This window comes from Ammodytes marinus (genome assembly GCF_949987685.1).
Source record: "Ammodytes marinus genome assembly, chromosome: 1".
NCBI lineage: Eukaryota > Metazoa > Chordata > Actinopteri > Uranoscopiformes > Ammodytidae > Ammodytes > Ammodytes marinus.
In genome coordinates this window covers 9,151,855-9,170,292 of record NC_137230.1, presented here as the reverse complement: position 1 = coordinate 9,170,292, position 18,438 = coordinate 9,151,855, and the positions used below count along the sequence as shown (strand labels likewise).

Genomic DNA, 18,438 nt, shown 5'->3' with positions numbered 1-18,438 from the left:
GATTAGCCTACATGCAGAGCAGCTGACTGAGAGATCGGCTTTATGAAAGGCGCACATTATGTAAGTGATCACTGTATGAATAAAGAGCGATTTAACACTTATATTAAATTAAATAAACCGCTTACTTCACCTTTAAATAAATAACTATATTGTGTATTGTTGGGCTCCAGTGACCAGTGTTGCTGGTGTGTGGTCAGTCAGATCATTTCTGGTATGATCTACTAAAGCCTCTTCTCATACTAAGGTCCAGAAGCCAATACTATGTCCTTGAATGGGTCTGTCATCTTTTAGCCTGAAATTTCTCCTTTGTAGGCCTACACTTCCTAACTTCCAGCAGATGGCAGTGTAGGTTCATTCATTTTACAATGAACGAACATACTTACAACAGTAAAGATGGTGACCAACCAGACATAGCTGACCATTGTATACCTTAGGTCTACTTACAGCCAATACTTTTTTTATTGATGGATTATGCCACGGTAACACATTGGATCAAAAATCCTTAAAGTGTTTTAAACTTTAAACAACATTATACACTGAAGTCAATTTGGTCCATGTTCATCTTACATGGACCAGCAAATGTAGTGAAGTAGAGAAGTGTTTATGTGAGAGGATTTTACAGATAATTACATTTTGTTAATCCAGATTATTTATAAGATTGCTTATTGGTTATTTAGACCTCAGGGATATTTCCCCTGGGTTCCATATAATGGCCCCTACAATATACTGTATATATATATAAAAAAAAAGCAGTCACACAAATAAGCCAGCCAAATGACGTAAACCTCCTTAGAGATGGCCTTGTGGGTTGATGTATGAATGTTTTACAGTATAACACCAAAACATTTAGACTCCATCTTCAATTAAATCACTCTTCTGTTAAAAAACCCCATGGAAAGGTAAAACAGAGCATTCACTTTATTTTCTTAAAGATCCCCGCTTCCCCTCGTGCTGCATAGGGACTGTGTGTGTGTGTGTGTGTGTGTGTGTGTGTGTGTGTGTGTGTGTGTGTGTGTGTGTGTGTGTGTGTGTCTAAGTCTGTGTGTGTGTGAGAGTGTGTGTATGTGCGCGTGTGTGCGTCTGCGTGTGAGTGTCTTTGGCCAGAAGCTGGAAGCAGACTGCAGTTACGACTGGAAGTTGGCCAGCTCTACTGTAAATGCTGCTGCGGCACACGTGCTTAAAGCTGACTGCAGTTACTAACCAGTGCAGGTGGCTGAGCTAACTCAACTCGTACTCGGATCCAGGACACTCAATGGAGGATGCCACTGTGGAAGAGAACACAAGCAGTGTATCATAGGAGTAATGACTACCTTCTTACACTGTTAGGACCCCGTCAGCCAAAGGAGGCTGGCTCTGATGAGGCGTGAAGATGCTCAACACATGTGAGTCGAATGCTTTTTTGTCAACTTTTTCTCTGAATGTGCTCCTGCAGATCAGCTGCTCTGAATAGCATACAGATTTATTTTTCATCCATTTCTAGGTGTGTGGTTTGCAAGACTTTACAGATTATTACACACAAGTAGATAAAAGAAATTGTCACGTTACGACTGAACATGTTGTGGATTGTGAGGAAGAAAGTGGACTTGATTGAACGAGAGGACAAGGCCAGCAGGTGGGGCTAGTCACATCTCTTTGAATTCAAAGCACCCTATCTAGGGACACAAGGCCATATTCTCCATTCACTGATGTATCTTCGCTCATGTAAAGGGATCCAGAGAGGGATCTTATAAACAATGTCTGATGTATTTGATTCCTGGTCTTTTATGTACATTTCACATTTTAAGATTCAAGCTAATATTAACCCAGCATGGGAGCAAGCTTAAATTCAAAGCTTAATGTCATTGCAAACAGTCTGTATCCTAGCTCTGCAAGGTGAAGATTTTTTTTAGAAAACTCACCTGTTTTGAAGGTGATATTAAGAACTGCTCACTAACTTCCCACAGACATGTACCCACAACCGATGATGCGTCGTCCAGCTGAGGAGGATGACCACAACGCGCCTGTGTGGCAGCTTGTCGTCTCTTTCTTCTGTAAGGGAATGATCGAGGGTGTCATACTGCTGCTCCTCTTCTGGATCCTCATGCAGGTTCTCTTTGTTAAAAATTTGGAAGGTACTGATTTTGTGTGTGTGTGTGTCTGTCTATGCCATCCTCCATCCATTCACCAGATGCCCTCACACTTTACACACACACACACACACACACACACACACACACACACACACACACACACACACACACACACACACACACACACACACACACACACACACACACACACACACACACACACACACACACACACACACACACACACACACACACACACACACAATCATGCACATATGTTGTGTTTTCATCACTTGCCAGGACATTACATTGACTTACATTCACTTCCTGCAACCATAACCACTACTTCCATATCCCTAACCTTAACTTTAACCGAAACTTAAATGTCTACCCTCACCTAAAAGCAAGTCGTCACCCTTAAATGTCATCATTGCTTTTAGGGCACTTCCTTTTCTGGCCCAAAAGGATGGTACGTCCCCACAATATCACTGTGTAAACACAAACATTTCCCCACAACATGAGTAATACACACACACACACACACACACACACACACACACACACACACACACACCCCTTTTTTTGCTCAGTCTCTGTTCTTTCCTTTTATGTCGGCCTATAAATTCCTAAACTGTTCCTTTCTACAATGACACACACTGTGTTATACTGTATATACAGTACACATAATCAACAGCTACATTGAGTTTTATTCCCCTCTCTAAAACTGGTTGATCACAAGAATTGGTTTTATAAATAAATAAATAATCAACTAAATAAATCGCACGTACCTCAGTCATGTATGTAATTCCGGTTATATGAATCCTGGATGACCGCCAGTGCATGCGCAGTTCGAGCACCTATACCAACAAAGTCACCTGTGTCCCCATGTGACACCGGAAGGCTATATACTCCGGTGTTGATAGAGGATCTGTTCCCACAATCTTCCTGTGAAAACACAAGGATTCTGGTCGTCAAACTGCGCAGTCGTGAGGTGGATATATCCAGTGCATGAAGCACCGCCTCTGGACATCGAAAAATCTGAAATAGAACTATGTAGTTCCAAAAATACACTCTATATGTCTACACATATACACAACCCGCATACATAAGGACAATGTTTAGCCTGTCAGTAGTTAGTATAAGACAACACAGACATATTCAAACACATTTAATTTGAGGGCAGAATAAACTGACGCCATCCATTATTTCAGAGAAAATTCTGGTGTAAACATCTAGGAATATCTGGCACGTGACAGATAATGCTAAGTTTAAATGTTAGCCCTTCCATCCGTATTTAAATGAGGATAATTGACCCACCCACATAAAAGACAAAAAAATTGACCCCGGGTGCTATAATACTTTAATGTAGAGCGACATGAAACATCCGTTAAGAGCCCATTTGGCCTGAGGGCAGCCATATTTATAGCAAAAGACAGCCCACGATTCACTGTTCACAAGTATGTTCCCTCCAAGATAAGGGACATACAAGGATGTGAGACAAAATCTATCTTTTTTTTTTTTTTTACACATACAATACATACACAACACCCTCTCCCCTCTCCCCTCCCCCTGCCCAGACAAGGAATACAGAAAAAAAGTGAAATAAATAACTAAGACAAAATGATTAAGAAAATAAGCTATAAATACACAAGAAACAAAACAAAAACAAAACTGGGGCAAACCTCACACCTTTTGGTTCCCTAAGTGCCGCAGCACTGGGCCCCATATAGCGGGGAATTCATGGGGGTGGCCTGACAGCTCATGTCGTAGCCTTTCCACATGTAGAATGCCCACCAGTTCCCTCAGCCAGGTATCGAACTGGGGTGCCAAGTCGGACTTCCACAGCCTCAGGATACATCTTATTGCAATTACCATGCCATAAACCATGATTATGAGTGCATTGTGGTCCAATTTTTCCAGGGCTGTGGAATGTCCGATCAGGAGTTAAAGACACATTTAAAACATTAGAATACCATTGAAATACAAGACACCAAAAGTTGTAAAGATTTGGACATTCCCAAAAGTGGTGAGCAAGTGTACCCTCGGCAATCTTACATCTGTTACATAAAGGCGAAAGATCTGGGAAAATGTTATGCAGTTTAACCTTAGAATAGTGCAATCTAAGTGTGACCTTAAATTGAATTAACTGAAGCCTCGAGTTTATAGAGCAGGATGTTATGCTTTTTAGCGCTCCCTCCCAGACATCGTCAGCTATTCCAATGTTTAATTCTTTTTCCCAGGCTTGCTTTATTTTTAAAGAAGATTTGTCCTGCCGGTCTAAAAATATTCCCACAAAAGATTGACTGAAAGCTGAAGCTTGCCGGTAGGGGAGAATCAAGGTTGATGAGAGCAGAGTTGTTGGACAGAAAACCAAAACAATGATCCAATGTAGAGTTAAGGTGCTTTAGAGCTGAGTGGGGACTTCTGAGTTCAATAGTTATTATCTGCATTTCTCTAGTAATCCTTTGTTTACTTTATTTTTTTAAATCCCACATACTCTCCTATTATAAGTCTGAGAAGGTAGAAGTCCACCATGTTACCCGTAATCTGAATGGTGTTCGGTAACTAGCTGGTGGAAACCAGTGACATAATCTGATTCATGGTTTTTATTTATTTTTAACAGAATAAGACTTAACTTAAAGCTATAGTTTGTATTTTTTTAATACAAATGAATGTCAGTTAAATTCAAGCCACTGCCAAATGAATCGACACAAAGTTGATTGAGCCTTTCAGTTCCATAAAACTCTCTCTGTATTTCTCAGTATGGCAGTGTTTAGAAACTGGTGTTACCCCCCCCCCCCACCACCACACACACACACTGGCTCAGGAGCTCATAAAAATCTCAAGAATATCAAGAAATGTTTCAGTTGTCAATTCAACTGCTGGACGCACAGCCGAAGGTATTAAATCCATGTGCAATCCTTATAAGGCTTACCTCATGTAGAAGTACTCATGGGTGCGATAGAAGTTATGCAGTATAGCTTTAAACTTCTTCTTTTTTTGCACTGTGTGTAACATCGGAATATTTAGCGGCATCTAGTGGTAAGATTCTAGATTGCAATTCTCCCGTGCTAACCGCTTCCTTTAGTAGAAATTAGAGAATCTACGGGGGCCTTCAAGGCCTGTTCCAAACGATGGCATTAAATGGCATTATATTCCATTTCTACCAAGTCTGTTCTTTAAATGTCAATATATTCTACACACTGTACCTTTAAAATCTGACTAAAACTAAAACAGACCAAAATGCTAAACATATACATCTTGATAATAAAGCAAACACACAACATAAATCATCAGGACGTGTGACCAAATATCAGGGTTATTATTATAAAAAAATGTCAAGGTGCAAGGCACAGGTAGCAAGTAGGAGTGAAGGGAGGCTAACTTGCAGGTGCAGATGAAGGTGGATAGACAAGCAGGTAAACAGATCCAAGGTATGCTGCCAAGTTCACAACAGGAGTCATATACTGTATATAGTGAGTGAAAACAGGAATGAAGTGAATGTCTGAGGGCATCCGGTGGACAGCTTGAGAATGGCAGGTGTGGTAGGCTGGGAGAAACAGGGCCTGACAGGAGAGAGCAATGTGAATGTATGGCTTCGGGAAGGGACAAACTGTGACCAAAAATGTATGAAATGTTCTGTATAATCTAATGATATTATTATTATGATGTATTCAATACTGATACAGTACATCATGGATATACATTCTGTAGTGTCTATTTCCTTTTTCTTCCCAAAACAAATGTGCGCGCTGCCGGCATGTGCTAGCAAAGATCTTTAGGACAGAAGGTCATAAAAACACTACCACTTTTTGACCAAAGGGGCCGCTAGAATCAACCAAAACAGAAAGTTCCTTTTAGTCACTTAAAGTAAATCTCACGTGAAAAAGACGAAATAAAGTGAGTACACATAAACAACCCTGCCTGGCTCTGCCAAAAAAAGAAAAAGAAAAAAGACCCCCAGCAAAAATTATTGATACATTCATTATCCTACCTGGCTTATCATTTTCATACCGTCCCTTTATTGCCTTACCTGAGGTGTATTTGTAAGAACTTTTGCTGTGAAAATTTTTATTGGAAGTAGATTAGAATAACATACAATATCTAACTTTGATTAGCTGGCCTGGCATGGTTGTCTGACTTGACAGCTGGGATGATGTGCTGCAAGAAATATCTAGTTTTGTTTTTATTTTGTATACATACGGTATGTCAATTTCAATTTGTCACAGTAAAGGCCCGGACACACCGGCCCGATAATCGCTGTCGTAGAGTCCTGAGGGGGCGGGGACACGAATCTGTTTGGTGTGTGCCGTGAAATCGGTCGTCGTAGATGTCGTCGGGCTTCTTTTGAGCCGGGTAGTCTTTCAGTTGGAGCAATTTGATTTGTGGAGGGCTAGCGAATCAGTGAACCCCGGAAGTGAGGCGGGTAGCACAAACAGCTAACAACAGTTAGCCATCGTTTTAATGTGTCTGTTTGTTTCGTTCAGCGAGTACTCACATGCATCAACCCTTGTTGATTGCTCGACACCATGCTCGACACTCTCTGCTAAAAATGGTGCTCTTTATGGTCCATAAATATAAATACGTATTTCTATAGATGTTTATGGTCTAGAGAGCCGTCCCATCATTTCCGGCTTCCGTATTTTTTCGGGCCACAATACAGATTAGCGCCGCCTGCTGTTATGGAGACATTACGTCCCGCGCAAGCGCAGAGCGTACTGAAAGTCAGCAGTCGGCTTGGTGTGTTCTTTGCACTTTTTTGGCCGCGACGGGAAGACTGGAGCTCCCTGAATCGGCAAACTCCATTTTCGGGTAGTCGGACTGGTGTGTCCTGGCCTTTAATCTGCATGTTGTTGGGTCTTCCTTTTCTGTGACTTCTATAATGTGTCCTTCTTAACGCATACAGTATGAGACCTATAGACGTACAGTGTAAGACCTACGTATATACCGAACACACCGGCACATGGTAGGTGAAGTGAGAACATGAGATCATAAGGCTGTAATAATCAAGCAAAGAGTATTTAATCAAACAACAGAGGCTTCATGTTCTTGGATCCAGTAAAAACATGGAGGTCCATCCGACCCAGGAAGCACCGCGGTGACTTTCTGAGAAAAAGGTAGAAAAGGAACAGTACAGGGCTCAGGTGTCTTATCCTGGCAACAACAATGGCTTCAGTTCACCATAACAACGATGCAATGCTTTCAATTGGTCAGTCATGTGAGGGGGGGGTAGTGGGGGGGAAAGTTTGAAGATACAGCAGGGGGAGTTGAGCATAAGACAATAGAAGAGGTGTGGCCCGCCTGAGTGGTTTGTTGGATAAGCATTTGAGGAATCTACATTTCAGTTTATAATTAAACAACATGCAATATATCTCATTACACTTATACGTCTATACAAGATAAATACAATGTTTCTTATTGCACTAATAAGCATTCTAACATTTGAGCCCAGAGATATATCATATGCAATATTTGCCATTACATAGGCTTGACTGTTTGTTGATTAAGAAGGCAGTGAAAGCTCAGTCAGCCGATGAAGCCATTGGCTGGAAGGCTCCAGGTCCCTGCGCACTGGCACTGAGCGCTCTCATAAGCAGCAGCTCACTCTGAACAACACACATATCCAACTGTGTGGCAACATGTCGCAGTACACTCTGGGAGGTAGGGAGCCTTTGGTCTTCTTGAGCTTGTGTGTGTGTTATGTGTTATTTGAACTTTTACTGCTTGTGTTTAGTCTGCACTGCAGTCTCTGCACGACAACTTTGCTTACATTTTTTTCAGCTTCCTCATTTATAATTTTTCCGACAGAAAGGGAGAGAGAGTGTGTGTGTGTGTGTAGGTGTGAGAGAGAGAGAGAGAGATAAATGCTAAAATATCATGCTGCTAATTTTTCTAGTTAAACCCACCTTATAGACAACAAGATGAGCTTGAGTCATATAGGAGGAGGCAGCTGAAGCAGAGTTTTTTTGTATGCTCTCACAACTGTGAGGCATGGGACTGTGGAGAGAGGCTGCAACTCATAGGGGAACGTGTGCCCTGCTCGGTTCTGTTTGTTTCAGATAACTCTGTATGAACAAGGACCAAGAGACTGTGTAGACAAATGTATTTGATTGTTCTAGCCCCCAGAGGTCAGACGCTTTCTGCTAATGTAAAGTAATTGCCTGCCATTTTCCCATGTTGTTGTTATTACTCTAGGCATGATTGTTTGGATTCTACCAGCAGCCTGTCCACACCACACAATACAGACACATCCTTATCTGGTCCCAATATGTCTGTCACAGCTCGGGTTTCACCATTACCTCATTCAGTCTACGATCATCATGTCCACTGGCTGGCACAGTCTGACTCATATCGTAGAAAAGAGTCCATCAGCTTTAATGTTCTTATATCCCTGCTGCATTCAGCCCCTCTGTGTTTTGTATATCGGAGGAGCTGCACAGGCTACTTTGATGGGACCTAAATGAATCTGCACGGACAGTTGTAGCGCTACCTGGCTCGGATAATGATCACATCTTTACAAGTATGCACCTCATGCAGAGTGCTTTTACTGTCTGATAAGTGTCTTGGGGAAGAGAGAATCCCTGTGTGGTACTTTCTTGGGACACGCCACTCAGGAATCTGTTCCTATTAGAGATATGGTGCAACAGAAGCAGTCTGATTTTATAGAAAGATATTATAGCCCATGCAGTCTTAGCAAGTATATGTTCTTTTGTGACGATAAAAACCTCCAGTTTTAGTCAATGAATGGTTTTCAATCTCATGGCTGGGCTGTTTACCCTGTGCAGCGGTCACTGGCTGAAGCTCAGAGCTGTACAACCTTTATTTTTCACCACCCACCAGTGCGTAGGATGCATGAGTCATCCCAATGCATCCTCATTAAGTGACGTTCAATAGACTTTAGGGTCTCTAGCTTAAATCTGACAGCTCTGTTGTAGAACTTTATTTTGAAGTTATTTCATGTCTTTTTTTTGCAGGTGCACAGATAGAGAATTGTTTACATTTGCATTCTTCATGTTATTCTTAGTATTGAATTATTATATTATCATAAATCAAAAAATTATATGTCACCTGGAACCAAATGAAAGACTAGAATATTTTTGTAAAAAAAAAAAATCTGGGCCCTGCTACTGTAAACAACAACCGTGAAACAGTACCTTTTTAGGTAGCTTTATAACTTCTAACAGGGTTTCAGGGATCCAATAGAAAATATAATTAGAAAATGTTCACTTCTCTGACACACCCAAAGTTACATAGTGCACCTTAAATGTGTTAATTGCAACGCACTTCACTTATTATGTTATCCGTAGTCCCGCACAGCCAGACCAAACTACATCTGTGTAGTTATGTACTGTATATGTTTTAGTGCATAACTGTTGTGTACTGTCGTTTCTGTGAATTGTTGTTGTCAGTGTGTTTGAAAATTAGTTTTTTTCTAAAAATATTTCAGATGAACTGGTTAGAATCATGATGATGAACATGAATGATTAATCAGCAGGACGCTCAAATGTTGATTACACACATCCAGCCACTCACTGTTTGATTGCCAGGAAATTTGACCCCAAACCCATGCATGTGCACTGCTCCGGTTTTGGCTCAAAACAGCAACTGTGACCATTCTATTTATTCAGATGTGATTATGACCCTGAGACATTTCCTCTTTAATTGCATCAAGGACAAAGTGTACAGACACAGGAAAATAAAGTTTAGAATCAGATGTCCTACGATCTTTTGTAAAACATGTATTGCCAAGTCACTTAAAGCTATAGTGCGTAACTTTTTCATTTAAATGAATGTCGGTTACAGTCGAGCCATTGCCAATTTAGTTGACACAAAGGTGATTAAGCCTATCAGCTCCCCAAAACTCTATATGTATTTCTCAGTATGGCAGCGTTAACAAACTGGTGTCGCCCCCGGACACTGGCAAGGGAGTTCATAAAAATCCCACAAAGTGCCCACGGAATATTTCTGTTGTTGCTCCAACAACTCCATGTCCATGTTTGATCACCAAATGAATAATAAAGTTGCACTTCCTCAGAATTCCAACCGAAGTAACGCATTATAGCTTTAAAAGCACAAAACTGATTGGATTTGTGAGTATGGTTGAATTAAACCGTGACTGCTCTGTGTTCTGTCTAGTCCACCTGCAGATCCTGCTGGCCGTGGGTCTGGCTGTGTTCTGCTACTGCCTGGTTCTCGGTTGTATCCTTTGCTGCCGCAGGAGAAGGAAGAGTGTTTCCTCGGAGGACAAGGAGGCAGCTTTCTCATCGTCCTGTCACCCTGCGGAGAGGGTGACCGTGACACTGACTCCGTCTCCGTGCACCCGTCCAGTCAAGCAGCAGTACGAAGAGCTGGATGGGGACGTGTTGGAATTCCCCACCTCTAAAAGCAGCTCTCCTCCCTCTGAGGACGACCTGTGTGCTCTGCCCTTTGACCTCAGCCCCACCAGATCAGCTGGACTGATGCAGTCTCCGGGGTCTTCTTTCCCCATGCGGCGCCTAAGCACCCCCGTTGTCCCGATCTCACCAACCAAACGTCCCAGTCATGGCCGTTCGTCGCTGCCCTCCCTCACTAAGCTCAGCCTGGTGTCCAAAACCTGCAGGGCCATGGGTCGACGCAGCACTGTGAGCGGAGAAAGCTTTCTTTACAGTGAGAGCAGTCAACTGGCATGTGCTGGTGCCAATCTCGTAGCTCCAACCCAACCCGGGGAGCCCTGTCTGTCACAGTACGGCTCCAACTCTCTCTCCAAGCCAGTTCCTCTGCTGAACTTCTCCGTGCTCTTCTCCTCAGCCTGTGGGACCCTGGTGGTCAAGATCCTGGGGCTCTCGGGGGCTGGTCGAAGGCGCAGCGGAGTGTTTGTGCGGGCCAGCCTGCCTCCCCTCTGCCCCTCCCCTCAGCAGACAGTGTCTCGGCGCCGCAGCATCAGCCCAGACCTCCATACCCAGAGCTTTGTGCTGCCGGTGGGCTCCGTGGAAGAGCTGTGCACCTGCACCTTGAGACTGGCCGTCCACAGCAGGGACTTTTCAGGCCTGAGAGAGGCTGCATTGGGCGTGGTGGAGCTGCCCTGTGAGCAGGTGGATTGGGAGCCCGACACCACCACCACCTATCAGAGGCAGCTTAGCCTGATTAAAAGCAAGCTCAAAAAGGTATACCATGATTTAACACATTCATTAACTTGATGTTTGAATTGTAATACAGCTATCAAGATGTAAGAGTTTGTTAGAGAACACACAAGACTGCAGTCAAAACATTACTCAAAACACTGCAGATTATAGGTCTTCTGACCAAGACTGAAGTAGGACCTGGCTGCCAGCAGCTGGACCTGAGCCCAACGAGGGCTTTAAGAAGCAAGGAGAGGTATCTGCAGGGTCTACTAAAAGTGATGATTATTTATGATTATTTATTTCAAATATTTTTTCTGCATTTTCAGTTGATATAACGGATAAGGAAATTACACACACATACATAGTGCGACCTTTTTAAATAGCACATATCAAGGAATGTTGAGCCTAATCAGTTCTCCCATTAGTTTTCCACTGTTGTTAGTCATGGTGACGTTGTTGTTAGCGACTGCAGAGCAAACAAGCAAGAGTGCAGCAAATTGGCAGCGCGCCCACACCATGCTCTCTATGGCTCTTTTGATACACTGCCAGAGGGCATTAATAACAGGCTTTTGTAAGGGAGGGGGTGATGATGTTTCAGTGGACATTACTCAGTCAGTCACTCTGAAGAAACGTGCTGTATGCTCGGTGGGGAGGCCACTACTATCATCTCTACCATATTACAGCAAAGCGAAATTCAGACTCATGTGCATTTACCTCTGTCCCTCCTTTCATGCCCATGTATGGTTCATCCTCCCCGACACACACACACACACACACACACACACACACACACACACACACACACACACACACACACACACACACACACACACACACACACACACACACACACACACACACACACACACACACACACACACACACACACACACACACACACACACACACACACACACACACACACACACACACACACACATTTCTCTTTCTCAATTCCGGTTGTCTCTATATTGTCTATAATGTGTGCGGTTGTGGTGCAGGAGGTTGCTGTGAAAGAGAGGGGTTACTCAGCTACCCGGATAATTATTTAAAGAGTGTGTGTGTGTGTGTGTGTGTGTGTGTGTGTGTGTGTGTGTGTGTGCGCTAAGGCTGTGTACGTCAGTGGTGACTCCGTTATTTAATGTGGGCAATTCTTGGATTTTTTATTAAACACCAGATTTTGCAATTAGTGTAAATGGGCCAGCAGGGGCATTATGATTATTACGTCACTTGTTTTGATCTTTCATGTGATTAAAGGGCATGACGTGGCAGCAAGTTGAGGTCTGTGCACTTTAGCGCAAGAGGAGCCTGATCACGACACAGGACGACTGTCAGGACGATCAGCATAATGTTCTCATCTTCATGCAGGCTCTATATTCAAATTATTATTATTTTTATCACACTCATACATTATTCCCAGAAAATGGCCTCCAGCCTTAGCATATATTGTTAGCCAATGAGCATGGAATAACATTTTAATGAAGATAGAAATAATAAATAAATACATAATAATGATGACAGAGCTGGTAATAAATCACAACACATATTTTTTATGATCTGCTGCTGCTGCATCAAGCAAAAAAAGTTAAAAAAAAAAAAATTAAACTAAACATCTTGGGGATCCCACTAGACTTTGCCTGCCGAATGTTTGCATGTTATTTTTGCTCCTGGGTCTCCTTGGCCTGATGTTGACCTTTTATCCTCCTCGGTCGCTCATTCACTTCAGCTCCACACAAATGTTGTGCTGGGCTTTAGTGTCGAATCGGCTTATTTCAGCTCATGGGCTGAGAGCAGATGACTGACAGGAGCTAAAAGACACAAGAGGCTTCCCGTTGGAGCTTGAAACTCAACACTGCTAGAATACTTTCATATTAAATGGAGTTACCATCCAACTCAACCCTGATACACTCTTGGATTATCAAGTTTGTATGGCAATGATGGCGCAAGGTTTCTTCCTTGCTTTACATAGAAGGGCTGTTCATTAGCAATACATAATGCAGTTTTAAGCCAGCAGCATGGACACCACAAGCCTTTACTTGAATGTATTATCAGCAGTTGGGAGTAAGGTTTCTAAGTCTATGTGCATCTTCAGAAAAACTGCAGGAGGAAAAAAAATAAGGGATACAGTATTTCACAATGCTGCCAATGTGAATGTTAAATAAATTATTCCAGCATAAATAATGGTAAACTCACAGGGAGAAGCCCCCCCCCCCCCCCACCCTCTTATGAGGCTTCCGTGCTTTGGAGTTCACTGGATGACTCAGACTTTTTGGAGGGTACTCTTACATAACCCAAGATGCCTAGAGTGAAAAGAATTACCGAAAAACAACATTCTGCAGTGTCATTGCAAAAAATAAAAAAAATAAAAAAAAAGTTTTGTTATTTTTCTGGTGGCAGAAGATAAGAATATCATCAATTATGTATTTTACACAAAAATTATTACTGTAGGTATTTTTTTTTTCATTTATTATGATGCTGAAGATTTTGATGGAGAACCAGCTTTTCATAAGCCAAACTCGAACTGAAACATTTTTATATTACAAAGGAGCTGTGATGATGTATAACTATAAGACAATGAAATACTCTGAGTTGAATATACTTATTCTGAGTTCTAACCCCTCCATTGCTAGGTCACTGTTCTGGTATACAGCGTGTGAAGGTTGGTCTGAGTGAGAACCACCTCCCCAAAGCAGACCAACACCAATGTTGACAATGTTTCCAGGAAGTCGCCTCAAAACAACATATTTCACGTCTGTGAAAGGCAGAACAACTTAACTTCCCTGAAAACCAAATCCCTGACTGTAGCTTTAAGGTTTGTTTGGAAATGTGTGTTTGCAGAATAATGTCTATCGTCCTACAAGGCGGTGTGAGTGTGAGTGTGAGTGTGAGTGTGAGTGTGAGTGTGAGTGACGGCCTCTGAGTCAAAGTGCTAGTGACAGACAGGGGCAGTGAACCGAAAATCACTTGTTGGAAGCAACCGCCTTCACACTCTGCTGCCGCAGCAATGGCACCGGAGGGCTGACACTTAGCCAACTGATAGCTATGACTCAACGGACCCCAAACAACACAAAGCTAAGACGATGTGACATGAGGTCAGGCGGAAATACCCATCATACTTTGCATTTGTCCACATTGCCTTGGCGCATGGACGTCTGTATTCTTTCCACGTGGGTGTTCCAAGTTGCCAACATAATGCTTAATCCTGACAGCTAGATGCAACTATAATAACCAATATGGTATTAATCACTCAGCTTTAAGTGATTGGAAATGTGATAGATTGAAACCAGCTGCGCTCATCAGGCTGGCCAATCCAAGATGCCTCATGTATAAACATTGCTTCAGTTTAAAACTCTAACTGTATCTTTCCATTGGCAGGCTGGGAATCGCAGAAAAAAAAGTATGTAGTAAGCATGTGGTAGGCCTACAATTGGGACATACGTTTACTTATTTATTGTAACATAACATCAGACCTTTAACTTGCCTTTGAAAATCGGTGAATTTGGAAGCATACTGCATTTATCCACAAGATTTGGGACATCCTTAATCTATTTTCTACCATACTGAATAGCACGGAAGTGTGGGGATTGGAACGCAGCCAATGATGCTGACAGTATCAATGTTCCGACTCATTCACTGATGCAACTGTAGAAACATTTTCACGGGCACCGGTAGTTTCAATCCGATCCGTTCTCTTGGTTTCTTTCCTCGGTTTCATTTCATCCCCAGCCTCCGGGAGGACCACAAAAACATCTGCTGGGTGAAAGAAGACATTTGCTGGCCTCTTTTTGAATTTCTAACATGTCTCCTGTATCTCTCTGCTTTCCCCCTCCTCCTCACCCCCCACTCAGAGTGTGAGCTCTCAGGAAGCATTTGGTCCCAGGAAGAGCTCGGTGTGTGTGGCACCGCGCATGCTGGGCCAGCTGTTCATCCTGCTGCAGTACCAGACCCTAGCCCAGCGTCTTAAGGTGATGGTCCGAAAGGCTGAGAACCTGGCCAAGCTCACACGCATGCCAGGAGCCCCAGGTAACCACCAACTTATACCCTGACCACAAAAATAAGCCCAAACAACCCATATGACACATTATGTGATTACGGTATGTTTTGGTAGATACTTCAAACACTTGGATAAAGTTGGGAAAAGAGAACTATTCCATGTTTTTCTGGATTTGCATTTGGACAAATGACAGATACCGTCATTTATCAGTGAGGAAATTCTGGTTTATCTGCTAATCTGGTAAAACTGTGATACCTGTTGAATGAGATACATTTAGTTATATTAGGGCAACAGCAAACAAACAAAAAAAATGCTGACATTTTATCACAGTCAAAGTTGATATAAATTCTTGCTTTTTTAAAGAAACAGTAAGGCAGTTAAAAAGCGACAGTAGGGTTAATTTGGTTTATTGGTAATTGAGGGCTTTTCGATGCTGAAAGGGCAGTGTACAGTTGATTTATTTGGGCATTCTGATGAAGACAGCTGCCGGTTGCTGCTGGAAACAAGATTTGTGAGATCTCTCGAGAGTGAGCCAAAACAGCTCAATTTCAGGCCAAAAACAAAATGGTTTGTCAGTAGAGACAACTCTCACATATCAGTAGACATGTGATCCATCGTTAATATAGGAATACTGGGTGAAGCCACATTAAGAATTGACTAAATTGTTCATGTTGAATTCAATTCTCAGATTTAAGATGTGTTATTATTTATTACATTTATTTCTGCCTCTTCAAAAATTTGCAGAAAGCTTCAGACCCCCAAGTTCCTGTCAAACAGGAGCACTTAATTCCCAGTGTGAGTTAAAGGCCTGGCTTACAGTGACGAGAAGGCCACAGCGTCATCAGCTTGGGCCCCAGGGACATTCAGCTCACAGCTACCTCAATACATTTCCCATATATTGTTACGTATATGCTCACACTGCAAGCTGCAAAGTACATGAGCACACTGGCTGACGTATACATAGTTCATAAGGTCCACAGCATCTTACCGTAGTCTCCTCTATATTACCTCAGACAGAGTGGACCCCTGATTGGCTTGCAGTATGATTGAATTAAGAAGCGATCAGCCCAGTGTCATTTCCCCTCCTGTCTGTATCATATCTCACTGCATGTGATTAAAAGCTCTGCTTTGATGATGCTGGCGGGGACAGGAGGAAGCAGGAGATTATGTGAGAGGAAAACAACTGATTAATGATGATGAACAATTGATGTTTTGGCTTCCTACGGGGTCAGTTTGGCATAATACTGTATGTGAGATCAGGGTCTAATAGTTCCTAATTGTGTCAGAATTGATGGTCTTTGAAGATGCCTGATTCTTGTCTGACAATGACTTGTTTGCTCTTTAATTTGAGTAAAATCCAATTAGCGTGCCGGAACGGATTGAAAAGGGAAATCGTGTTTTGCAAGTGATCAAGCAGATTTGTAACAGTGTCCGTCGTGGAGTGGAGCTCAGAGAGGACATAAGACTGCAGTGATATTCAACACCGACTAAACATGTTAATGTCAGAGAGTTTACCTCTTACACGTGAGGGAAAGAAACCATTCATCACAAGATTCAAGAACTTTATTGTCATTCATTCCATACAGCAGAACTGTGCAGAGCAGAGTGAAATAGCGTTTCTTCTGGGCAGTGCAATTCCAACAGTGACATAAAGCATCCAGAGCAGTAAGGCTATAAAAAAGGCAATAAAGGAAATAAATAGTAAGGCTGTAAAGAAAGGGATATATATATATAAACAATATAAAAAAGAAAAGAAAAAAACAATATCACATCAAGATCTCATGGGCAAAACATCTGTCCGAGTCACTCAGAATAACTGTAAAGTCTCCTAGTGTGTGATGTATTTGAAGGTGTCTATAGAGGATTTAAAAAAAATTGCAATTCAAGTGACTATACAGATTAGAGATAGCGTTCTGAGAAGTATGAAATCATCATTTAAAGTGACTATCTGTATGATTCAGAGGTGACAGTTGGAGATATATCAAACAGTCTGGGAAGGAAAAAAATGACAAAAAAAATGACAAAGCTGAAATAGATGAACAAAATGGTGACTGTGGGTTTCATTTTCTCCACACAGACCACTATGTTGTCATCAACCTGCGTCATGATGGGAAAGTCATCTGTACCAAGGAGACCAAAGGGACCGGCGGTCCAAACCCCGTCTGGAACGCTCCGTTCCTGTTCGACCTGCCCTCTGGTGACATCACCCAGCTACCATTGGTCCTCGAGTTTATCGTCATGCAGGTAGGAGGTTATCTACAACCCCTTATATACAGTACACGTTAAAGTTATAGTGCGTACCTTTTTCATATAAATTAATGTCAGTTACATTTAAAGCATTGCCAAACGAGTTGACACAAAGTTCCACCTCCGAAAAACTGTATTTCTCAGTATGGCAGAGTTTACCAACTGGTGTCACCCCCTGACACTAGCGCAGGAGCTAAAAAAAAATCCCAGAAGCGCCCACTAAATGTTTCAATTGTTGATTTTACTGCTTAAAAAATGTGCTACCAGTGAAGGCTTACAGTACCTCATGTAGATGCACCGTCAGTGTTGTTGTAATTACTAAGCATTCCTCACGAGGGCGACATGAGTTAAACACTATAGCTTTAAACATCGGCAGAGGTATTGGTAACTGAACAGCTTCATTCATCTGTGATTTTTACCTTCAGTTATCTTTCTGTGTGTCTCTCCAGGGCCACCTCTACACTAAGAGCAGCATTATGGGCCGCGTGTTGATTGGCAGCGATACTTCAGAGGCGGGACAGGGACACTGGAAGGAAATGTGCAGCCGCGGGCAAATAGAGACGGTTCGCTGGCACGCCATCCAATCACATGTGCCGTAGGACTAATTGACTGGGCTGCTGTGTGAAAACAGAGAGAGTGGAATTAGGTGGAGAGAACGAGTGACCGGGGCTTGCACACTCCCCCACAACCAGTATTTATGTTTAGTCTTTTTAGTTTGAGGTCTGTTGTAGGTTTTTGGTAGCTATGACAACTTTGATAGAAACAACAATGAGATCCCAATGGTCCACGAGTATCTACAGAGCTTTAAGGTGGAGAAGCACTGGTCTGTTTGTATGGATGAGGGATGCGCGTGCCACGGCTTTGTCTGAATCAACAGTATTCTGCATCCCGACATTGCCTCTGTGATTATTTCCACTGTGACGACTTCAACCCATGAAAGTGTATCATTCTGGTTGTATGCAGCTTATGCTGATGTTGATGAACTCTTTGTATTGTGTTTGTCCAGAGGCTACAAATGTTAATGTGA

General features: G+C 42.4%; 1 protein-coding gene across 1 annotated transcript; it reads left to right on the top strand.

The window, feature by feature from the left end:
- Positions 1-7,708: 7,708 nt before the first annotated feature.
- LOC307262191 (synaptotagmin-11) lies at positions 7,709-18,010 on the top strand (the record flags this gene model as incomplete). Its single annotated transcript, XM_080042977.1, has 5 exons — positions 7,709-7,730; positions 10,206-11,212; positions 15,019-15,193; positions 17,242-17,408; positions 17,861-18,010. 5 exons carry the CDS (start codon positions 7,709-7,711, stop codon positions 18,008-18,010), a joined length of 1,521 nt encoding a protein of 506 aa, XP_079899103.1.
- Positions 18,011-18,438: the final 428 nt, after the last annotated feature.